Below are 24,853 nucleotides of genomic sequence, written 5' to 3' on the forward strand. Positions count from 1 at the left end.
ACATCAGTTAATACAAGAAAGCACTTGAAAGTGAGTCTGTTGCATTAGACACAAGTGAATTAGTGTCACATGCTGTTTTAGTGTGTAAGATGACTGCTTTAAGCAAAGATAATAGAATGAAATAATACGAGATGGACATTTTGGCAGCATATCTCTTATCACAGGATCTAAAAAAATCGTACTTCTTTCCAGGAACGTCAATAAGACCAAAATGACTTTAAGTCAAACTTAGCTGATAAACTGCCTGACAAGAGCACTGCAATCTGCACACTTTGTGGTCTGGTCATTTAATGCTCCTGCACTGCAAGTTAAATTATTTATGACTATAGGACTGAATACAAATTAAGTGACTTATTAAAATGGGCATTTTTACAGTGTGCACGCACACATAAACACATCCTCTAATATGCATCAGCATGCATCCACAGCTGTCAAATCCACACTCTCATCAAGACTTGGTTCAGTCCAACTCCACAGAGGAGTGGAACCAAGTGAAACAAAATTGAGGGTTTTCAATTCTCACCCACCTCTCTTTGAAAGACCCAATGCATGGCAAAATAGCCAAGTCATTTTAATTAGATTCAAAGTGCACCCCATGCTTTGGTCCCTGACTCCAACACATTAAAAAGAAAAATCCCACTCCATGTAGTGACAGTGGAGAGATGGGAGTATCTGCCAAAGCAACAAACATGGCAAAACATTGGCATTCACTGTATCACTACAGAATTACATTTTTTACATCATGCTGCACTGATTGTCAGAAGAGGAACACCCATCAACTGATTTTCTGTCTGTATTCTCCTATTTATTTATTTATTCATTCAGTCATTTATTTATTTCTCCTGTGTTTTTGGTAACCTTGTGGAAAAACTGGTAATAAAGGGAACGTGATGCAGGGCGGAGCGGCTAGAAGACTGGAAAGCACAACAGATGCAGAAGAAGAGGAGAACAAGCGGAGATGCTACAGCGTTACTAGAGTGACATGGGTGTCTTTGAAGGGGGCAGGGTGCTCAGCAGAAAGAGGAGAGGTGGGAGCGATAACCAGGTCCCATCCAACAACCTGCTCTTCTGTCTCTCTACCCGTGCCAATTTTATCCCAGGGGCGCGATGAAGGTCTTTGAAGGCATCCCAGCAGGAGCTATGTGATTGTGTGTGAGCATGTGTGGTTGTACATTTCATATGCGAATAACATCATCAGTACAGATATATATGAATGTTAGAGTACAGGTGTGTGTATGTATGTATGCACAGTTCTGTTCCTGTATATGTTTGTGCTTCTGTCCCGGCATGTGCAATGGTAGAGCAATCTGCTACAGTACAGCTCACTCTGAGTAGTGGAGAGCCAGAGCTAGAGCTGCTGGAAGGCGGAGAGACAGGCAACTCTTCCCTCCACACATCTCTGTTCAAAGGCGCCATCAAAGTCTGGCAGAAATGTCAGTGCTGCAGGCAGGGGACTGGCCTCTGAATGTCAGTCCTTCTCAGGTCAACACCGAGAGCCAGCCTGCCTCACACAGACGTGGTGGGGTGGGAGGGGGTAAGAGCAGATGAAGATGAAAAGGAAAAAGCACGAGGACATTGATTACGGGAACATGATAAAATGAAGAAGAAAAACAGAGGGAAGAAAGTGATAAGAGACGAGACAGAGATTGGAGGACAAAGACAATAATGGAGAGGATAAGAGAACAAAATGTTGGGTTTGGTCATTTGTGGCAAGACTGAGTCTCTTCTGATCTATCAGTGTGTGTTTTTCTGGGTGCAGCAGGATGTCAAGAGACTTTAGGCCTGAGATTTAAGGGAGGCATTGAATGGGAGAAGTAATAGGGAAAGAAACAGAAAAGCAGTGCATACAACACAAAAACCATCCTTGCTTCTGCATGCATCCAAAATGCAGGAATGCCCTCAAAGAGACAGACATAATAGCAGACACACACACACACACACACACACACACACACACACACACACACACACACACACACACACACCAAATACAATAGAGGGAGAGAGAAAGAAAGAGAGAGAAGTGCACTTATATAAAAGACATGCACAGTCATACACGCACACACTAGTGATTGTCCCAGTGCAGGCCATGAGGAGCCTGTCAGATTACAGGAGGGTAATTGAATGGTAACGGAGCAGACAACACATCTAGCACAGCCGGACTCCAGAGGCAGCCGCCACCATACCAGAGCTCAGGGGAAATTCAGGGCCCACTTAATAGTGAATTGGAGATGGGGCATTGTGTGTGTGTGTGAGAGAGAGAGAGAGAGAGAGAGAGAGAGAGAGAGAGAGAGAGAGAGAGAGAGAGAGCGAGAGTGAATGAGAGGGTGTTCTTAGTAGATGTGGCATAAAGGGAAAACACCCATGGCAGTGGTGGAAATGGTCAAAGAAAATTTGTAGAAGGCAGATTGAAGAAATTATACATGACATGCAAAAAGAAATCAAGCCAGAGAAAGAAAGAAAGAAAGAACAAAAACCCGAGTGCCCTCTTGCCATTGACCATTTCAAAAAGAAAAGAAATCGACAAGTGAGCGTTGTGACCGAATCAAAGAGGAGCATGTGCAGCATGAAGGTGTATGCGTGTATGTGTGTGTGTGTGTGTGTGTGTGTGTGTGTGTGTGTGTGTGTGTGTGTGTGTGTGTGTGTGTGAAAGAGCGAGACAAGCAGGTGACTTCTGTTGGTTGCCTCTCTCTATAGAGCCAGCCGCTGAGTAGAAACTAACAAGTAACTTCACTCTAGTGAGAAACACCATACAGGGAAGGACACGGAGAAGCAGATAGAAAGAATCAAAATGAAGAGCGAGATGCGTATGAACAAAAGGTAGAGAGAGAGAAAATTAAAGCAAGGTGGAAGTGAGAAAGTAGACAGGAAAAGAGGAGAGAAAACAAGAAGGTCTGCTGGGTGTAAAGTTTCCCCTGGATATGATATGTGGATATGGGGATGTCATCAAGCCTGTGAAGTGGAAATAATAAAGAATTAGGATTGTCTCTGAAGACAGGGGAATTAATCCAAAATGAATTATGAAGGGGTGTTGGGGGGCAGGGGGAAAAAAATCAACATCAGCTATTTCCTTTTCCTCTGCTTCGAGGCAGATAGGGGGCGGTTTGCGCAAGTACTGTGAATCCCATAAAAATTAAATTAATAACAAAGGGAAAAAACACACACACACACACACACACACAAATAGAGGCGGAAAAATTAGTAGTACGGGGGTGGAGAGAGATAGTCGTACAGAGAGCAAGGGTACAGATGGAAAAAAAAAAGACGAGAGAGATTTGAGGGAACTGAGGGTGGGCACTGTTGCTGCCAGATTGCACTGCTCTTTTGTTTCCCCCCATCTTTCTGGAAAGGGCTGCCAGTGTTAAAGAGGAGATGCTGCAGAGGCCATTGTAATAAATGCCACTTGTAAATTGCGGAGTGGAATTATACAGCGTGCAGATGGATCCATACGCCTGAACAAAACGTGGCCAAAAAACCGGGAGCGATAATTAAGACTTAGGGGGTGAATGACAGAGCCATTTGTGACGACGGAATATGGCGTCTCCTAGCTCTCTGGGAAACAGAAGGGCTCGGAGAGGCTTGGTGTCACAAAACATTACCCACACAGCTGTTGGCTTTATGAGCAGCAATGGTGTGCTCCTTTCCTCCCCTCTCCCTCTCCCACTCATCCTCATCTACACTCTTTCTAATGCCACCCTCCCACCCACCCAACATGCTCGCACACCCTTCTCCCATTGGTGACCACACAGTGGTGCTAGTGTTTTACATTTTGTGATATAAATCCCCCCCCCCCAAAAAAGGGAAAAAGACAGGGACAGTCACCATGCCATCAGCTTTTCATCCATTGTCACTCTGTTCTTCTTCTTCACCTCACACCACCATCCTTGTATCTATGTGAGACCAGACTTGTACCCCATCATTCATTCCCAGGCAAGAAGTAGAGAAGGCACTCCACAATGCACACAAATATAGAGTAACACCCAGGCTGAAAATTCGATAAAAAGCACTGACACTGACAGTGCTTGGTACTCTTTTGAATGGGAGTTTGGGTTTACTGGGGCTCTGGGCTGACTGTAAAGTAGGAAAATCGAATTCTGTTGTTTTTCTTCTTTCTCTTTGTGTTTAAAAAAAAAAAGTGTTTGTATGCAATCCCTGCATTCACAGCATCCACACAAGTCCGTGCATGCTGTGCTGCTTGTAATGTACAAGAATCATATCCAGGCTTTGTTCATACTGTGGCTGATGCAATTCTCTTCAAAATCATTAAATACTGACTCTCTTGCAGTTCTGGGAACTCTCCACACCTGCTCAACAAGTGCAACCACACTGTCATGTGCTCAAATACCTCTTTTGCTTTGTGTCACTGCAAAAAAATGTTGCCATGTCTCTGCAAGAACACGACCAAGAGAAATTCCTGCACATTTATCCTACTTGGCCAATAAAGCGATTCTGATTCTGATGTGTCCCCCAAACTCTGCCCTCTAGTCTCTCTCTCCCTCGATCTTAAGTCTATCTATCTCTCTGCCTGGCTGGCCATCCTGTCTTCTGGTCTAGTCTACCTCTTTGTCTCTGTCCCAGGGGCCTCCACAGCGTGCAAAGTAGCCTGCGAAGTCTTAACTCAAACGAGACCCCTTCGCGCCCCGTTAAACCACCGACCTTCTCTGTCACTCCTGTCGCCCGCTGCTGCCGACGACGGGAGCCTGAGCTGCAAGCTAAGAGACCCCGAGCTCAATAAAAGTGTGGGTGATTAAACAACTCCCTTTAATTGCTCCTTTTGTGCAGGAATCAAACGGTCACACTTATTACTGAGGCAAGAGAAAGGGAGGCTGGGAGCAGTCGTTTCCACTGAGGGCCAGACACCCTCAGTGACCCGCTGCCCTCCCGTCACTACTCCTTTATCTGACCAAACAACGACTGCGTAGTGTGTGTTTACCTATGTGTACGTGTGTGTGTGTGTATGTGTGCGCGTGTGCTAATGCCCTATGTGTATTTACCCGTGTGTAAATTAAGTATGCAAAGAAACCTGCTGAAACAAAGGGAGAGCAGAATAGCACCAGAGCTCCCCTCAGTGGTCAAAGCTTAAACTACACACCAAATCCCCTCGGTTGGATCGAAGGGATTTGGAGTTGTGTGCCATCAGCCAGCTGGCTTTGGTAATGGGGGAGAAAGCCAAACCAGAGGACCATGTCCAACATGAGGGCCGGGTTTCAGAGATCATAGTAACACATGAACCATACACATCATCTGCAAGTCACACACATATATACAAATATCAGTACAAGGGCCCAACCACAGGCCCTGTCAAATGGGTCAGCTTACCAAGGGGAGGGGCCCAATTACCTTAGCCACAAATACACACATAAAGTGCCTTTCAAGGGTCCATGAGTGCTTCAGCTTCCCTATGATTATACCCACTTTCTACACACCCAGCACTTGTCGTACACATACAGCACATCCAGAGCCAAAACAGCCATCAGACTGGACTTTTGCAGCAAAGTAGCAATGTGCTGTTTTCAACTGGTTTGAAAGTAAAGAGCTTTCTGTGGTCAGACAGAGCAAGCGAGACAGAGAGAGGGAGAACAGAGTGAGCATTTGGCTGATCAACAAATATTAGTGATCCTCTCTGAGAGGGAGGCATACCCTGCAATATTTCGAGGAGGAGAGATTAAATTTAAAAGAAATCAATAGCAACTTGAATGAATTTATGATGCCCTGAATTGTAAACATTTAGATGTTGTAAGTACTTTTGCACCGGCATGTCTGTATACTGGTATATTGCACTACTATTTAAAAAAAACTAAATCCATTGTTTTTAAGAAGCAAAGTTAGTTTCAATGGTGGTGTTTAAGGTCAAAGACTTTGTTTCTAACGAAAAAGAAACATAACACGAAATTTAAGGAACGGGATCGCACCGGTAGGCCTATGGCGCGAGATTCTGCAAAATATATGCCACTCAAGTGCCTATTCACTTCTGTTGTTTTTATATCAGCATAGCGATGTGTGATGTAGTTTGCAACTGTATGCTAATTCATCACCTATATTTTTATTTATTTGCAGTTGTCGAGTTTGGTCTTCCTGTAACTGCATAAAAACGGCAAAAGTAAATGTCATACAAACATCTCTTTTGTGTTTCTTTAGGTACAGTTTAGTATATGTTGATTCGATGGCTTCAAGCTTCTCTTTTTTGCAGCATTCTTGCTTTTTACACGATAATCATCAAAGACTGACACATTAATGACTCGGTTTTCTCAAATACGAAACCTCATTTCTCTTTGACATGTCAGTTTTTTTATATTTAGCATACTGCCTTACCTTTATATACACGTGAGCACGAATACACAGGAAAACATGTTGATCACCAACACAGGATTGAAAAAGAACGGAGGACTCGAGCAGTCTAAGCGGTGGTGGAGTAATAGTGCCCCCTTCTGCTTAAAATGCCGCACAAAAGCTCAGCAACAATAGACATTTCAACACATATAATAAACAAAACGACGCCGAGAATAAGACTGTGCAAAACCAGGCTTTATTTTTTATTTTTTTGTCTGCATCGCCCCCTTTCATCTCGATCATAATCACCATCACTGTCATAACATCATCGTCAAAAACATTACTCACCAGTTACAGTCAGCGAGAGAAACGACTCTCAGAGACACTCAGTGTCTTGGCAAAAACAGGCATCAGCTGTTAGAAGAGTCCCAAGTCCCACAGTGGGTCAGCTGTATGTGTCCATCTTTTTCTGGGCAATACATTTCAACAAGCTCTCCAGTGTCCTTATGTACAATCTGTTTTGTTTTTGTGCCCCACAAGTCCATTCAGTGGTCAGTTTCAGAAGACAAAATCCATCTTAGTACAAACACAGTTAAGATGTTGGATATTTTAGTCTTGCTGATTCCATTAACATTTATTTTATCATATCTTTTTCACCACTTCCCGTCTACTGCAGGCCCAAGGACAGTCAAATTGTCCAGTTTAGGCGAACGCTGAGTAAGTGCAATGTCTATTATAATGTCAAGAAAATACAAAGCCACACATACATACATACAGTACATGACTAACTGATAAACTTGTTTAGCTATACAACATTGCCATTCTCCAACGTGAAACCAAAGAGTTGCACATTCATGCACCTCTATATAATATCCAGTCTCAATTGCGTTAGGGGTGAGAAGGACTTGAGCTCACCTGGACTAGATAATGTTTGTAGTTAGAAAACTGTCCATGATTTTTTGTACAGGTGATTTTGTTTGTGGATCCACTGGTCAGTGTAGTTCATACACAAAAATATTCATTTTAAATTGAGATATTCATTGATGTTTAAGTAGTAAAGACTACTTAAAAAGGGGTATATGACAGACTGTGGTAGTTTTTAAACAGAAAACAAACTTCAAGTAGTTGATGTAACATGTTATATGACATCTGATCAACATTCTTTTCCATCAAGTGAGACAAGAGTAATGTGTATAATTTCACCTATATATTTTGCTGCATATTGCTGTTTTTGAAGGTCAAACCTGACAACCAAAGTCACCCCACTGGGTTTTTAAATGCTTGAAATAACTGTTTGTGTTGAAGAACTACAAATCCCATTATTCTTCAAAACAGGAACAAAGACAAAACCTTGATGGAGCGGTAAGTCATCACAACAAAACACTGTCCACTTTATCATAATTGTGAAATGAAAGGAAGAGAAACAGATCTTTACCAAAACAATAAACTGAATTCATTTAAAATGAGCAAAAACAGTGCCAATGTCTTAATTTCATAAAAATATTAACAGCAAATTTTTCAATATATGAATCCTTGAGGAAATTTTATTACATTTGTCCTTTTTGTCACTAATTTTTCCAGAGAGAACAAAGCTTTTTTTTTTTTTAGAGCTCTGACATTTGGGGGTTCTAAAGATTTAAAGTGCATCCTTAATCAAAACTGTCTTAATTGTTCTGTGAAAAATTCTAATCATGGTAAACCCCCACATCAAAAGCAAAGTGCTTAATGTGTATGTGATCTGAGTATAAACCACACCAACACCTCGTGTTTTGGATTCTGGGAAATTCATTGAGTATGCGGGGATGAAACAACAGAGCAATACTTGCTGCTCAGGGGCTAAACATATCACACACAATAATTCATACCATTACTGAAAGAACACTGTATAATAAGAAAAGGGATAAAGACTTTGCAAACACAAAAATAAAAAAATAAAAAATTCCATGTGTATGTAAATCCATCACTTACTCGTTTGCCACAAAGGGAACAATTATCATTTGGAATGGTTATTTGTTTTACTATATATTCACAGAGAGAAATAAATAAATAAATGGAGATGAAGAGTTCAAAGGATCAGTAAAAATGCAGCAAAAAAGAAACCAAGGTCAGAAGAGTGTGTGTTGATAATATATCCGATGACTACTGCCATTTTTCTTCACTTGTTTTAATGATATGAACTGAGAAAAGAAGACATTACCCCAATTAAGCCTAACTGTAGATTAAATGACCATGTAAGGTGTAACAATTTGGAAAAAGGGGGGAAAAGAAAACAAGGAGACCAGAACAAAGCAACTTCTGAAATAATGTGCTTAAGAGCTCCCTCATCCTTCATTATCAAGCCTGAGGACAGCCCAGCTGAAAACATTCGCTAAAACTGTCTGCCTGCCTGTGTGCCTTCCACAGAGAAACGTATGGATCCAAACACTGCTGGTGAACCTCCATTAGCTCGAGTAGATCTGGGTCCCAATCACACGCATGATCTCCTTCTGCACCTTAGGCTCTTGGGTGTTGATGTTAGCATCTCCTACTTGGCCATCCTCATATCTGCGCATAGAGAGAATACTTTATATTTCTGCTTAACACCTGGTCTTGATAACGTCCCTGCCCTTTCTACTGCACTTTATTTTGGATATAACTGCCCAACTTAATGGTGCTTAAGCGCAGCTTTAATAAGGAAGACCTGTATTCATTCTTCTGCCTGCAGGGCTGCTCGTCTATTTACATCACTTCCGCATTCCCACGCTGTCAAATTAAATTCTGTTGTCATCAATCAGGCCTAATATTTTTCTTTCCCTCCTTCTGCAAGCCACTTTTACATACACTTCAAATCTTAGTGAGTTTCTGTCATTCTGCCTTTCAGACTTAGATTCATGCAATCCACTTCCTCTTCATCTTCACCTGGCCAGAGCTGCTTATCCAAGTCTCCACCTGCTTCATCTCTACCATCACTAGTGTCTAGACTCCAGGGTGTCCTGCCCTACCAGACTCTTATCCCCAAATAATTAAAAACTAAAACTCTGTATTTCATTAAATCATGTTCAGTTTTTCCAAATATAGTTTACCTTATTTCATTTTAAGATTAAGATTTAATCGAGGTGTTAAGAAAATAGGCCTTTAAAGGGAACAACTGAGGTTTGGCTTGATGCTCCTGTCTGGGGAGCAAGGAAAAATGATTTTAGGAGTTCTGACATCTTTCTGTTTTTATTCTAACCACACTCTCCATTCTGGAAATAAGAATAAGCACACACATAGCACAAGAGTTCATTTATGTTTAGCTGTCATTTGAGTTAGACTGTAAGAAATCTAAAAATTATTTTCTAACTCAGAAAACAGAGAACATATTGATAAAATCTGCTATTTGATCCGATCTTTAAATCACCTGCATCTTTACGCAGTGTAGCAGATTAAAAAACGAGAAAAAACAAAACAACATAAAAACACCAACGATGCATTCAAGAGTGACAATGACAAAATTAGATGGGTATGCCAACTCGATTTTGTAATAATTCCAAGAATTCAGTTGAAATTATAAAGGCGCTGAAAGTTACTGAAATACTTACACAAAAAAGAAGCGAGTACAGACATGGTCAGAAACCGGACACACCCAGATGTTTCCATGCTTCTGCAGATCCTTTGATGTGATAACTGTTAAAATCAGAGAACTGTGTTTTATCAAAGGAACGTTATTAGAAATTGTAAACTGTAACAACAGTGCTTCTTGTTCTGCTTTGATTGTAGTGTTGCTGTTGTTTTGGAATTATCTGATACAGCATAAAATGTATTATAGCCTAAGTGCTAAATGGCCTTATTATTCTAAGTGATGCAATCTAAATCTTTATTTTTATTGTCTCCTTTAATAATAGCAGTGATCATATTGCCATGACTTCATAGCAAGAGCAATTGCATTATAATATCTTTTAGTCTGTAATAGGACTCTATTTGTATTTTACTTTATCAAGGTTTGTGAAGTTTGAAAAGGGTTGAGTAGAAAATATCAAAAATGTGTGTATTAGTTGTTACATCATGTCACATTTAGTCTGTAGTTAATTTATTTCTTAAAAGCTATAATGATGTGACTCAGTTTAACCCATCTACCAATAATATTACGCCTCCTACATAATATTACCTTCACAAAGAGCAATACAGTTCAAGTTTCGACTCTGAAGAAACCTTGACTGGATAGGACGGCTCTGTTGAAAAGCAAACATCACTCAATTAGTTGTTACAGAAAAGGCGATGATGTAACTGAAGCATCCAAAAGACAAATAATTAATGTTTAGAAATACTGAAATTATATGGTTCGCCACAGGCAGGTTCAAGGTGACGATACAAGTGTTTAAAGCATGAAAAACGTCAAAAAATGCAAACTGCCTTTTGGAAACCAACTCTCATCTAACCATCAATGTTATTTTAAAAAGAAATCGGATCTTTTAAGAGATCAGTATAATAAAACTGACTCTTCACTGTCCCTCACCTGTGGTATAGTGTTCATGCGGTTGTAACGCTGCACTAGTTCATCTTTGGTGGGCATGCGGTGCTGTCCTTTCCCCATTCCTGCAAGAAGCAGCACACAACAAATAAAAACAGTCAGAACAACTTTACCTCAACTCAACCAATATGTGGGGAAAAAAAGAAACAAAAAACTTTCTCTGGTGAACTTTTGATGTCCTTGTCAACAGGTCCGACTTTAATATAAAATTCACTGCCCTAAATGGTACCAAATACATGCTACATGGAAAACAAGTAAAAAAACAAATATTCATTTTCAGTATTGATAAACAGTTCAAACAGTACTTGTTTTAGACTGTGCCTATAATTTAAAAAAAAGTTTTGTACTTAGAAAATTAGCTGGGAAAATAAAACCAAGTAGATGTAATGTCAAAAACTGTAACATCTGTTAAGCGTTTTGCTTTCTTTTAAGAATTCCACATCCATTCTCCAAGTTAGCATATGTTAATAGCTGGCCCCCACTAGGAACACACTGTGCTGAAGTCCTTATTATTGCCAGCAAACTCTATAAGCCTTGAAACATCTTTGCAACCCTCAACTGACAAAGGCAAAGCCAGATGAAAACCAAAAAATGTGAAAACACACAAATCCAATGACAAACCTATTTTTATACAGCCACAACATGAAGCATGGCATGGCAGGTGGCACAGAAGCTCAGAGGCCCGAGACCCAGCACCCAAAAATGGAAACACAGTACAGCACAACAGGATAACATGGCAGGCACCCACAAGTGAAAATGGAGTGTTCCACGATGTCAATTAGGCCATGTGGCAAACACAAAGGCTACTCGGTGAACATGGTGGAAAAAGCAAGGGGGGTGGGGGTGGGGGCACAGGGGTCTGAATGGTGATGAACCGTTCCTACCTGAGTATCCAAAAGATATGCTGGAGATGGGGCTCAGATAGATGCCCTTTCCGTACGCTGCCCCATGCAGCTTGGGTTTGAAAAGAGCAGGAAGGAAGGGTCACTGAGCATGTGCACAGGACAGCCTTACACACACATATGTACACTTGGAAATGCTAACACATACAGTGAAATTCATCTCAGATCAACTGTACTCAAAATAGCCTGTGAATGTCAATGATTTTAAAATGGATGTGACAGTTCCCCTCAACAACCAAGCATACTAAATACACCCACACATGCAAAGTGCAAATCCAAATTCTGCAAAGAAGAAAGCGTCAAAGAGAGAGATTGTTCCAGGAATCTGAAGCAATTCATATACAGTTACACCTGCTAACTTCTTTCAACATTATGCATTAGAGATCAAGTGATACTCTTGATTTTTGTGCTTTGAATTTTTGCATAAGCGTCCAGGTATTCAAATAATACTTGCATGAAACTTGAAATGTAGACATAAATGGAAAGATGGCAAAGTACAAAGATAACTGATTATAAGGTGAGCCTTCTCTCTGCAATGTCTGCCGGGAGGAAAACAGAAGGGCCACATGTGTAACGACTGAGAGTCAAATTAAGAGGAAGAACAAAGAGCCACTTGACTGGGAATGCATGAGGGAGACAGCAGTCAGGACATTGCACATCTGGAAGAAATGAAAAGGAACAAGAGACAAGAGATTTTGTGTGATGGCTGGAGCTAAAGGCAGATTCAGTCATCCTCCTCCTCCTGCTGTGAAACACAATGACAGAGGAAGAGTGTCAATGCTCAAGGTGAAATAGAGAGAAGGGGGAGGCAGACGAGCACCAAAGCAAGATCAAAGATGAAGACTTCAAAAAGTTGGAGAATAAAGAAGGCATAAATGAAACACATCAGCACGATAGAGCAATCATGGCTGAAAGATCCTTGAGATTTCAGATTTAATTGTGTTTAATCTATTTTCAGGACAAGCCTGAGTCTCTCCCGAGCAGCAGTCTTTATCAGCTGTATTGTGCAAATGAGACAGTCTGTTCTCTCTGAAGATCAAATCTTTTCCCTTGTATTATTTAAGAATTATCTATGAAAGACCAGATTGATTACAACTACAACAAAATAAAAGTGAGAACAAATGTGGAAATTAATAAGAATTAAAAAAAAAATCACAAATATAATTGGGATAGGTGGTATGCCCTTCTTTCCTGGAAAACTCTATAGTTCTTATATGGTCATTTGTTCCACTTTGGTATTAACAAGTTTTCTATAAACATTTGAATGATTTATATAAAATATTTTTGAGTATATAAAGAGTAGTGACAGTTACTAACCTTTCAAAAGAGATCCCTATTCACTCTGTTGAAGGCTGTACTCACTGCCACAGAACTTGTCCTCTGCGTCCTTTAAATACAGATCTAACCTACTCAGTGCTCTAGATGGTTGACCCCAACAGGGCACACAGGCTCTCAGCTGACACCACAGCCCATTTCCTTTGTCCCACAACAGGAAGGGACATGCTGTCTGCTGTTGCCAGCAGAGAAGGCAGAAAGAGGCTGACGCTGGCAAGGAAAATCTCCTAGTGTGCCCTGCTTGCTAAAATGCCAATTGCAAAGCTGATGAAAAGGAAGCTGGCATCCATTAACTGTGAAAATGAATCAGCCGGACAGCGAGCCTGCTTTGTGCAAGGGCAGGTTTGCTGTCCGATAGGAGATGCTTCCAGCTAACTGCCAGGGTTACATACCTGCAGTTTGGTATAAGAGGCATTGACTAGTCCATTTCTCAGAACAGAGTGCCAGTTCTCTATATGGGAACCACTAGAGCAAGTGTAGAGAGGGAGAGATAAGAAGATAAAACAAATACCATGTGAATATAACAGTGTAATAGCGTGGAATCGCTTTTCTTTTTCGAATTGGCTCGATCTTTGCTGTTCAACACTGGAAAAAAATTAAAAAAAATAAATATTTTCTTATCTTTTCATAAAGATCTTTGTAAAATATGTTATCACAAAATATTTAATCTTATAGTTTTTCTATTTTAAAATTCATCATTTTTCATGAACTGGGTAATTGAAGGTTATTACTGGCAAGAGAGAGCAGCAACAGGGATGAGCAACTGGATGCTGAATATACTTGCATTTATCACCATGTAAATTACTGCATAAGAGGATTTTTTTTTTTAATTTTAAAAAGAAAGGGTTAAACAAGCTATAAATCTTTTGGTTTTTAATAATTTAACATTCTACAAAATCTACAACTTAATTCGTTAAAAGAAAAGATAACATCACAATCTTCCAGATTTATATTGGTTAATTAAGCCTTAAAACACGGGCAAGTAGTTTTTTTTAAATATTTTTAACTAATCAGCCTTTGAGCATAATTAAAAGAACAGTTCACCCCCAAATCAAATCTCTGTGTTTTTGAGCTGACTAGTGGTGCTGTTTATCCATCTGGATTGTTTTGGTGTTAGTTGATAAGTTTTGCAAATATCAGCTGTACGGATTTCACTTGAATATGATGAAGCCAGATTCTGCTGCTCAAAACACCAAAATACACGAATCTCAGCAACAACATCTATTTTCAGTAATCATGACCCAGTATAAGGTTACTTTTCTACTGATTTTTTTCAAATATATTATTTGGTGATTTGAGAACCATTAGGCAAGTGCCATTTAATTCCTTTATATGTGAGATGGTCTCTCTTTTTTTTTTTTGCAAAAAGTCATGTTTCTATTTATATCAATCTAAAAAAAATTTGCAGTCAGGCTAAATTAAGCATTTGGCATTTATTGTTATCTGATTATTAAATTTCTAGTAGGAACCATCATGCAGAAAGACTGTAAGCCCTGTTGGTGAATCAGTTGTACCCTGCACGTGCCCAGATGGGTTGTGAGTATCTAAAATATTCAGCACAGCCCCATCTGCTACAGTACAAATCTGTATCTCATAGATATTGCTGGCTCCATGTGCTGGCTAAGAAAGGTGGTTTCTCAGTCCAGGAGAATGACCATTGCTCTGTGCTGTTATTTGTTATGGTTCCATAAAAATCTGCTAAAGTGGCCCCTTTCAGCAAATGCATAATGACCAGGTGTTACACTGAGACATGTTCATGTTTGCAAAGTATAGCGCTCCAAAGCTAAAGTATGCATTCATTTTAGCAGCTATGCTTGATTTGACATCAATTATTAAAAGAATTTGATTCCTCAGAAAATATTTCCCACCAGCCACACGCTTATAAATATAATAACCACTAAGTGTTTTCTGATACTTCAGCACAGCCTAAATGGTTTTACTTCTTAAGCATTAAAGGCTTTAAAATTTTAAATTCATTTACTGACAACATGTTAAATAATGGAAATGTAACTCACTGGAAGGCAAAAGTGCTGCCGTATAACTTCTTGGCAGTGCGAAAACGAGCTTCCTTGGCTGGGGGGCTGCTGAGCAGGAGGAACTGGTGGGAGGTGTGCATGAATTTCAGTTGCTGTTACGGTGAGATCATTGAGACGAGAGAATGTCAGAGACAAGTGGACAGGGAATGAGTACGTATCAAATTACACAATATAGCATTCAAAAATGTTTATAGAAGGGACATAAGGCAATATTGCTCTGGTTTCCTACCCTACTGAGAGGCAGCTTGACGATATGAGATCTGTTACTGGAAATAATCCTGTAGAAACATAGAGAAGAGATTCAAATATGTATATAAACTATATCGTATCATAATAGCATCGTGTTAATACTACTCACAGCAGACATCTTGACTTGTCAAAGTAAAAACAACACACCACTGAAGATGCTTCCTTTTTTTTCAAGTGTCCAAGTATCCCATGGCAATATGACAGTGAGGTGATGTAGATAATACCAGAAGGTGAAAACACACAGCACAACGGATTGTCTTTACTCACCACTGTAGCAGGGGATGGGCCAAAGGGTCTAGTTTGTCCATCTGTTTCTTAATCTCCAGATATGAACCCTGGAAAAAATGCCAAAACAAATGAGTAAGCTTTTACTTGTGATGTGAATATTAGATAAGGATATCATCTTATAGATGCAGTCCAACCACAGTAGGTAACAAGTGGGTAAACAAATGTAGCATGGAGAAGACCATGCTACCACTTTGATTAACAAAACTGCATCCATGAAGATTAAACAGCACAGTTCCTTAAATTAAAATAAAATGTGAACGGACATTGTCAGTAATCTCGATACAAAAGCCTACTTCCAAAGACATTGGGATGCTATTTTTATCTGCATTTCTTTTTCTTTTTTCTTTTTTTACATGCCTTTCAACCCATTTAGAAAAAAAAAGCTACTCTACTATTATGGCCTTTCTTTCCCGCCCACCTCCTTCTTGTACCTGGGTCATTTCCCGAATGGACATTACACTATCCAGTGCTTTTTGTAGTCTTTCATAATTCTTCTTCTGTGTTCACCGGTTGAGCCAAACATCCATTGTATGCAGTAAGAGAGAGAACAACATACAGAAATCTAAAATCACTGGAGACATACAGGTCTTAGGTTTAATCATTAGTTTGAAATATATGATATAGAAAAATGAATTGTAACAATAATTTTAGTTTGTTCTGATGGCAGAAGTTTGTTTTTAAGCATGCAGTATGTCTTTTTCAAATTAAATGTCATGATGGAATTAAATATGATCTTTAGAAATGCAGTGAGGATGCTGACCTTTGGATTAAAGGCAAGAGTCTTGGGGTCGTTGGGATCAACAACTGAAGGGTAAGGTTCAAATATGATGCTCTTACGAGGAGACTCCAGGGCAGCTCGACACATAGCTACAAGAAGGTCCACGACCTGGGAAGAGATGGATTATATATTTATATTTTGTGCCTTCAGTTTATGCTGATGAGTGAAATTGTGTTTTTTCCAATAACACATATTAGCTACAGGTAATCAGAATTGGATCAAAATGTTGACATTGGTATTTTTGTTCTTATCTATATTTCAGCACTTTTATCTAATATCTAAAGGAATGGACTATAAAATCCAAATAATGTGCATTATTTGATATACTGTCGAAGTGTTGTGGTCACCTCTGCCCCGGTGGCCACTTCCTCTGCGGCTCCAGACATTACACCCAGAGTGTAGAAAGAGAACACACACAGCTCCCTTGTGCACACAGCAGGCTGCATGAATAAACAAAGTTTAAACTACACCTATTTCGAAATCTACTACCCATACACAAAAAGGTACATTGACTCACACAATCTTCCCATTTGCTTACTCTAGTATTAAGTAAGCAAGAAAATCTTCAACCAGAAATATGCATATGTATATTACTGACAGAAAAAAAAAATCATAGATCATGTTTCAAGTTACTGATATTTTTTCCACTTATATGAGGGTTCATATTTCTGCATCTCTTACTTATACATCTATGTGTTTCTCTTATTTGCCTCTGGTACCTTCAGCATGGATCCATTCTGAAAGACATGCTGTTCGTCACAAACCACGCAGTACTCATTAAGTGTGGGGATCCTCTGTTCTGAGTACTTCATTATCTGTTTGGGGGGAAAAGCAGTTTAATTCTGAATTAATTGTCACCTTCAGCACTGCCATTCAAAGGAATGCTATTTTGGCAAAGTTGTTACAATGCCATGGTTTTGGGTCCTAGAATAACATTACATTTTAGAGCTCAACAATCATTTGCACAATACTAGGAGCTAATAGAATCTACAGACTGTATGGTGTGGGTTCACACCTAACAATGATGAAATCCCCAGAAGCCATTTATAGATTACTCACCAGGTATTATTTTTTATTTTTAAGTCATTCAAACAACATGTGGTATTTTAATGCTCAGGTAATTAGTTTACTTTCTTCTTAGCTATGACTGAGACAAAATGTAGAAGTGGCTTTGTAAGTGGAATGACATCTTTTTGAGCTCTAACCTGCACTAAGAAGCCATACTCCAAGGTAGGAATGTTCTTGCAGTGGCCGCCCGCCTGGGATGAGAAAAACAATTCAATCAGCTGCCTCGTGGTAATCTGCGCTGGGGCCCTGGCCGCTGGGACAGCCACAGTCTGATGAGTCAAGTGAAGACAAAGCATTATGGGAAAGGGCGCACCAGCCATGTTACGGTAAGGGTAGGGAAAGACTCAGGTGGGTACAGTGCAGGTGGCGGGTGACTGAGAAGGGGGTCAGAGTGAATCACAGCGGATTAAGACATAAAAACAAAAACAAAAAAAACTTAAATTTCTTAATAACAGCATTTCACCACATACAATTTCCAGAATTACAGTACTTAAAATATTAACTTCAAACATTACGGGTTTCTACAACAGAACTTTTCTGAGTGGAAAGAAAGTAAAGTTAAGAGCCTCAGAGTTGTGGGTTAAACACTGCAACCAAAACTTGACATGTGACAGTTAAAATATATATTTACTGAGAAAGAGGGAAAGGAGTAAAATTTACACAAGTCAGCATTTTAACTGAAAGGTATTTCACATTTGGGTGTTGATTTATCGAGACTTGCTCTGACCTGGCTATTTGGTGGATAGCTGAATAGCTCTCCTTTAGGGTTCTTCATGGTACAGGAGATCGAGCGGTTCATTAAGCGCGTCACCCTCAGCTCAGGGACACTCAGCTTCCCTTTTAAAACTGTGTCTTGAATCAGAGGAAAACTTGGAGACCTGACAGAGACCAAAATACAAAGAAAGCTGTCATTCAGAGTTTCAAAGGGGATATGATTCAGAGCACAAAGGATTTCGATTTTAAGGTTAAAGAACACATTTTGGTATTACTATGATGCTGCTAACAACAAAATCTTAATTTTGAGTAATCTCATTTTAAATATCATATTATCTATAATAATATATGATCTAGACTGTAATATACTTGTCGACTATAGGCTTGGACAATTTTATAGTGACATCTTCTAAAGAAGTACACACTCTGCTCTAGTGATTCACATGTACTAACAGGTAATACTAGCTCTGACAACTGAAATCTGGCAGCAGCTCAAGTCACTAACTGTTACCTGCAAGAGCCAGTGTTGACTTCTACCATTGCTCTCAGTATATAATCAATGAACCACCTTGACGTGAGACTTGTCAAGTTTTGAGGATGTCAAGACAGGCTAGTAGTTAGAGGAGCTGACCTCCACTGAGTGGGCTGGGATTTAATCCCTATGCACCAATAACTGTCAAAGAATGTCTGAGGAAGTCAGAAGCCAAAAATTGTAGTTACCCAAAGGGGAATTTGGTTGTGCTTGTCAAAGCTTGAATTTCAGTCAGTCTTCACAATGCTGAGTCAGAGCTACCATTCCTGTTTGTCTTTTTTGCTATAGTTCACCTAATAGTTTGTAGTATTTATATGGTGTATTTATCCTGTTTATGAACGTAGGTAGAGAATGAATCATTAAACTTTAGGTGCGCACAGTATTTTATATCATGAAACCTTAAGTTGCATATGATTTATGATTTGTGCTTTCAGCTTTGTTTTTATTTTGGCAGATATGCTTATTTCCTACTGCCTAAGACTGATAACTAACTTTGATAATTAACTGGAGAAACATAGCATATTAGCACTTGCCACTACAGTCTGAATCAGCTTTGACATGTTCTCAAAAAAGTCAATGTCTTCCATCACTATGCCTATATTATGTCAGTAAATAACAAAAGTACAAACAGACTACACAGAAAGCAAACATGCATTTGTGTTGAATGAAAAAAAAAAAAAGACAGAAATCAGAAATTAAATCTTACTCGGGATTCCAGTGTCATTTACCAATGGTGAAGCTAAAGTGTGAGAGAGATACCTACTTTGGGATGGGGGAGAAGATGCTGAGCCCGGCACGGAACTTCTTGATGGTCCCTCCGGCTTTGAACCAGCTGTGCCTCTTCTCCTGCTGGGCCTTGAGAAACTCATTACTAAGGTGCTTCCACTGCTGTGAGGTGAATGTGCTCAGGATCCTGTGATAATATGACAGTGAGGAAGGAAGACGCTAATTTTCTCTTTCAATCGGCGCCAAATATACCTTCTCATAAACTAAATATTACTATTACGTTAAACTAAGCTACTGAAACTAACTGAAATGTTTCTGCAGCTCTTGCTCACAATGGTACAGGTATAGATGTTTTTTAGGTCCCAAATTTAAGAGATGACATCACTTACTTTTTAAGTTGCAGGCCCAAGCTGAAACCTTCTTTATTTGACGGCTGGAACACTTCTACTGACGGCTCTAAATAAAGATGACTAATATTATTACACATAGTGTACAGGTAGACACAAACTGTGTTTGTTTTTTCCCCCCATTCTCCCTCTTGTACGGCACACAATGTACTCATCTCTCACACTCATTGAGTAGCACAAATACAAAGTCCCTTCCAGAAAACCAACATCCACAGTGACATCTTTACTCACCGGGTCCATCGAGATACTGAGAAAGAGAAAAGCGAAGTCTCAGAATAATTGGTTCTGTTCTGATAACTTTCCATGCCGTCGCAACTTCCTCCTGAGTCGGGCACAGACACACAAATATGCAGAGTTAGCATCCTAATTAAAGACATTTCTTGTAATATAAATAGATTATGATTTTATGATGCATTTTACTTTGCAAACTGTCAATATTAGAATAGTAATAGGCAAAATCAGAGGAGGTGTTTCCAGTGAAGACTCACATCTAAGAAACTGATGTTAATATGAAGATCGATGTCTACATCATCAATGGTTCCATACTCCCTGTTCATAAACACAACAACATGTAGAGTTAATTTATCATGAGTAATCAAAGTTATACTCAAACCAATTCACGTGGTTATACCCTGAGGGTGGTTGTTTTTTTTCTCTTTTGGCCCAGCTAGTTATAACAGAGTGCAAGCATGTTTAATCTTATCTCTACTTAGTTATTTCTTTCAAAACTAGTCAAAATTTAAGCAGCTTGATTGCATATGTGTGTGTGTGTGTCTTACTATCTATGCTGTACCTGACAGAGATAGCACTGTCAGTGTAGATGTCTTTTACAGCCTCAATGTCTGCATCCAGTTGAGGGTGTCGATACAGGTCAGCAGCACAACTCCCCTGCAATAAGCAGCACTGGTCACAGTTATAGCAGGGAATGAATTCTCAGTGGTTCCTAATCTTATTTTCTTTTTTAATCAAACATATCCCCACACACCCCACAGTCCCATCAGATAAAATCCAAGTACACGTTACTGTTGTGTTTCAAAACAGTTTAAGTTTTCAAGTTAAGCCTTAAATTAGAGATTGCTTATCAAAATGAATGATCTAACATTTGATATTGCTACAGTTTGCACACAATTGTTTATTCACTGTTTGTGTTAGTTTGCATTTGTACCAGCTTAAGGTTTCAACTAGCTGCTCATTACTTTCATACACTTATTTTAACTAATCATCCACAGTATGATTTACTATGACCTTGCAAAGCTCTGACTCAAAAATAAAATCTTTATAACAAAGCAATTTTTTATATGAAACTATAGTTAATAACTTATATGGGATATCTGAACAATATGATATGGAGTGGCATTTAATCTTTATATTACAAAAATTAAAAAGCCTAAATAAAATGTACTATGTCTGTCATATATGTTCCTGATATCTAGAGTTGATATCTCTTCCCTTCAGCTGAGTGTGTAGAATAGATCACACAGTTTTGTTCTTATCTTCACTACACTGCTTTCATGTTCTCTGACTGCACTGAAACGAGCGTTAAGTCCCAGACTGGATTTACATTTCAATCAAAAGACTTGCAAGATAACCACAAAAAGGATAACTAACAGATTAAGGTCTTATATGAGAGTGAAGCAATGAACTTTGTGAGATGAGATGACACATTAAATATTTGCATCAGAAATTAATTTGACTGAGGTACATGGGATTACTTGGGCTGTTTGGGGTTACGTAAGGTGTAAATAGTAAATGAAAATACTATGATCCTAATTTGAATAAAAACACAACATTCCCAGATCGTCACATATGGTAATATAAACACTTACACAACTTCACAAAACACAGCATCACATTCTGTAATTAATTAAAAATACATTTGGATTTTTTCCAGCACAGCATTAGAATGCAAATGTCAGTCATTTGGCCCATCGGAGAGAAACATGTCAAAAATGATTTACCACAATGCCGTGACATTTGGTCTGAATATTTACAGTTCCCAAGAGAATCACCCCAAATGATTCTGCTGACCTCTGACTTATTGTCTGCAGTTACTATTGGGTCAAAAATTCCTCCTGACATAAACTTAGCATACTGAAAAGTAGAGCTCTCTGCTCATGCATGTTAAATTGTTAAAAGATTACCTTTGTATCAACTGGGCTATAATATTACACAAAAGCACTGTACCAAAGATATGAGGCTTACTTTTTCCTTCATAACACTCTCTGTTATTACTGCTGAGGATTTAATAATGACAGAAGGCTTAAAATAAACACCATACATGTTTTTGACTTACCAACATTATCCTAACGTGAGGTGAAATTAACAAGTAATATATATTTCAAAACCTGTAAATTAACTGTGGTTTTGCTTGTGTCAATGTATTATAACATTGGGAAAAACTTCTTCTTTTTTTTTAGAAAAACACATACTTTTAAATAACTAGAAATAACCACAAATAAGCACAAGTAGTAAAAACACAATGCCAATCTCCTGACAACAGATTCAACAGAGATTTTGCGATGGTAATAGTGTTTGCTGTACCTGAATGCCATATAGGAATTGTTCTGATTCGTTCTCCCCATCTGACTCCTCGTCTGTCCAACACTGTCCTTTGATGTCCTGTGGGCCCACACATTGTGAAAAAGCTATTATAGTGCAGTAGGACGAAAAAGCAACCTCTTTCTATCATCCTTTCATCTCCCACTTCCCTATTTAGACTTCCTTCGTGTGCTTCAAAATACTGCTTAAATAGCATTGCAAAGAGAGAGATGAAGGGACACGATTTATTCCCGACAGGATATTCTCTCAGTTCAACCCTTTTTAAACGAATCCTCAAATGACAATGAAAAAGGATGACTTTACAAAAATAGGATTTTATAAATAAAATGAACTCTGTTTCTTATCGTTTCCAGCAAAGCCTGAAACCCAGAGGTCCAACAGAATAAACCAGAAGAATATGTTATATTTAATACTTAGATCTAGGTTATTTAATGTTTAAATGCCTATGGAAATTATTTATTTTGTCACGTCAATATAATTTAATTTAAAGCTTTTTATATCATTACCAAAGCCAAACATTTTTTTACACCATTTTAATGATAAGTAATGATTACGCCAATAGGTTCCCAGTTGTCTTACCATTGGGTCTGCTGTTATGGCTCTCTCAGACAGGTTTGGGCCTTTGATTAGTGCCAACCATGTCAGCCTGTTTCTAGGTGGAAGGAGTGAGAACACAAAAGCTTTGATTGACAGTCTCACATTACTCCTCAGTATCACAACCTCGAAAAATACAAATATAAAATTAAAAACAAACAAAACAAAACAAAAAAATAATAAAACAAGAAACAAAGAGGCCACTGCAAGTGACGCCATGCTTTGTAAACGGTGCCCTCCTCCTCTTTTCTTTAAATCTTCTGCACTTCACCTTGCCATGTATCCTAGCAACAGCCATCTCTGCCTTCTTTCAGAGTGGCATTAATCACTGCAGAGAGAATGTGTGGGAGATATGTGCAGTACGTTCAGTTCCAAGGATGTTTCCATTTTTTTGTTTGTTTGTTTTTTTTTCCAGGAATTTAACCTAAAAATATGAAAGCAGCAGAGGTTTTTATAGACCTTACCTGTTGTAGACACAAGGCTAAAGCAGCACATTTACTTATCTCACTGCACCGTTAGACTGCGATTTATTGTTATGAGTGTGAGGAACAAATGTGAAAAAAAATATTTTTTCTGAGCTAATTTCCCCCGAGCACTAGAGTTTTAAGTAATTTTTCACGCAAGAAAACAATAGCTGCCTCAAAAGAAACAACAGTCACAATGATTGCCAAAAATATCGAAATGATCCAGTCGCTCCCTTCTGTTAGATATGTAAATAATGCACTGCTGAAAATTACAATTTACATAGTCCAGCCCACATCAAACAATAAAATGAATGAAAAAATTAACAAAATAGAAAATGATCTAGGAGGGGTGTAAAATACGGCAAGGTGACAACATAGCTTAGCAGTACGAGACTGAATGCCTTGAAAAAGACAAAGACAAAAAAGAACAGACATACACAAAGCCATTCATGGGATATATAGGTCAGTATAGTAAAAAGGATACCAATTTTTCATGTCTTCTTTGACAAGGCCTATTTCAGTATGTCTACATGAAAATTATGGGTATCTGTTTTTGTGAGTCTGTCATGATCATGCTCTTCTCATTGTTGTAAAACACCCTTTCTTACAACAATAGCACACAAGTAAATTCTCATTAAACATTGCTACTCTCAAAACCATATCTTCTTCTTTAGCTTCTTCTCTTTTCTCTATATGCCTGCTGCCTTGCTGTTCTCAACCGTGCTAGCATCTACATCCTCCCAGCTCCCTAACCGCCATTCCTGGAGCCTCTGTCGTCTCACATGCCAATAGTTACTGACACAGCGCCCACCCCCACACAAACACACATTTAGCCGTCCCCATTCCTCCTTTTGATAACTATTTAGCTTAAACACAGAGGCAGTCAGGCGTATTTTCCCCTCCCCCCATGCTCTGGAACCCCCCCACCTACCCCATCCATCCACACTTACCTCCACAGAGGATGGAGACTGGGATGCTGTCCTTGCCTCAGCTTTTCTCCCTCTTAAAGGGCACACCTGCCTCTCTCTCGGCGGCTGCTTTCCACTGAAATGATAGATGACAATAAGTCCTTTCAAATAAAACCAAACCAGAGCCACAATCCTAAATTCTGAAGTGTCTATTTCTCAATGCTTGTGGTGTGAGTCCGTAGGCAAGCCAGCTAGTGTGTGTGTGTGTGTGTGTAAGAGCCTATGTGTTTATCTATTACAGATCTCTGCTCTTACTGCTCTCTTATATTTTGCCTGACAACACTGAGGTGTCTGAGCATGCTCAGTGAGACTAGGCAAGCCAGTCATGTGACCTGCAGCTGACTGCACTGCTGCTGAGAAATAAGGGGGAAAAATGGCTCTGCATGTGTATGCATCTGCATGTGTGTTTGCATGTGGTGTGCGGTTGCATAAGTCAGTGTCCATTAGTGTGCTCTTTTACTTTGGAGGCAGCTT

The 24,853-nt window shown here is 39.1% G+C and overlaps 1 protein-coding gene across 7 annotated transcripts; it reads right to left on the bottom strand.

Annotated features, from left to right (window-relative positions):
* Positions 1-6,510: 6,510 nt before the first annotated feature.
* LOC147338698 (protein mono-ADP-ribosyltransferase PARP6) lies at positions 6,511-24,647 on the bottom strand. 7 transcript variants are annotated; one of them, XM_086266543.1, is made up of 23 exons: positions 24,362-24,647; positions 22,933-23,005; positions 22,336-22,413; positions 20,588-20,682; positions 20,283-20,343; positions 20,026-20,116; positions 19,777-19,843; positions 19,425-19,574; positions 18,143-18,293; positions 17,553-17,606; positions 17,067-17,162; positions 16,695-16,787; positions 16,330-16,455; positions 16,001-16,066; positions 15,549-15,616; positions 15,262-15,310; positions 15,012-15,124; positions 13,389-13,461; positions 11,644-11,713; positions 10,745-10,824; positions 10,397-10,460; positions 9,831-9,915; positions 6,511-8,814 (listed from the first exon to the last, which is right to left on the bottom strand). In XM_086266543.1, the coding sequence occupies exons 2-23, from the start codon at positions 22,933-22,935 to the stop codon at positions 8,712-8,714; spliced, it is 1,836 nt and encodes a 611-aa protein (XP_086122669.1). In that variant the 5' UTR covers positions 22,936-23,005; positions 24,362-24,647; the 3' UTR covers positions 6,511-8,711. The 7 variants fall into 7 exon arrangements, with proteins under 7 accessions (XP_086122669.1, XP_086122517.1, XP_086122434.1 ...); XM_086266391.1 differs by having other exon boundaries at positions 16,001-16,063; positions 17,553-17,684; XM_086266308.1 differs by having other exon boundaries at positions 17,553-17,684.
* Positions 24,648-24,853: the final 206 nt, after the last annotated feature.

This window comes from Aulonocara sp. 'chitande type north' Nkhata Bay, linkage group LG1 (assembly GCF_057382095.1).
Source record: "Aulonocara sp. 'chitande type north' Nkhata Bay isolate Kocher_YH1m ecotype deep benthic linkage group LG1, A_spYH_male_GT1.1, whole genome shotgun sequence".
NCBI classification, from domain to species: domain Eukaryota; kingdom Metazoa; phylum Chordata; class Actinopteri; order Cichliformes; family Cichlidae; genus Aulonocara; species Aulonocara sp. 'chitande type north' Nkhata Bay.

What these genes read in the sequence shown, in the direction of transcription:
- LOC147338698 (XM_086266064.1), bottom strand. Translation starts at nt 23,166, where the DNA reads ATGGCGTCACTTGCAGTGGCCTCTTTGTTTCTTGTTTTATTATTTTTT. An exon ending in GCTATCCACCAAATAGCCAG is followed by an intron (nt 17,685 to 18,142) that starts GTCAGAGCAAGT and finishes TTGACTCATCAG; the next exon opens with ACTGTGGCTGTCCCAGCGGC. An exon ending in CTCTTGCCTTTAATCCAAAG is followed by an intron (nt 16,067 to 16,329) that starts GTCAGCATCCTC and finishes CGGTGAACACAG; the next exon opens with AAGAAGAATTATGAAAGACT.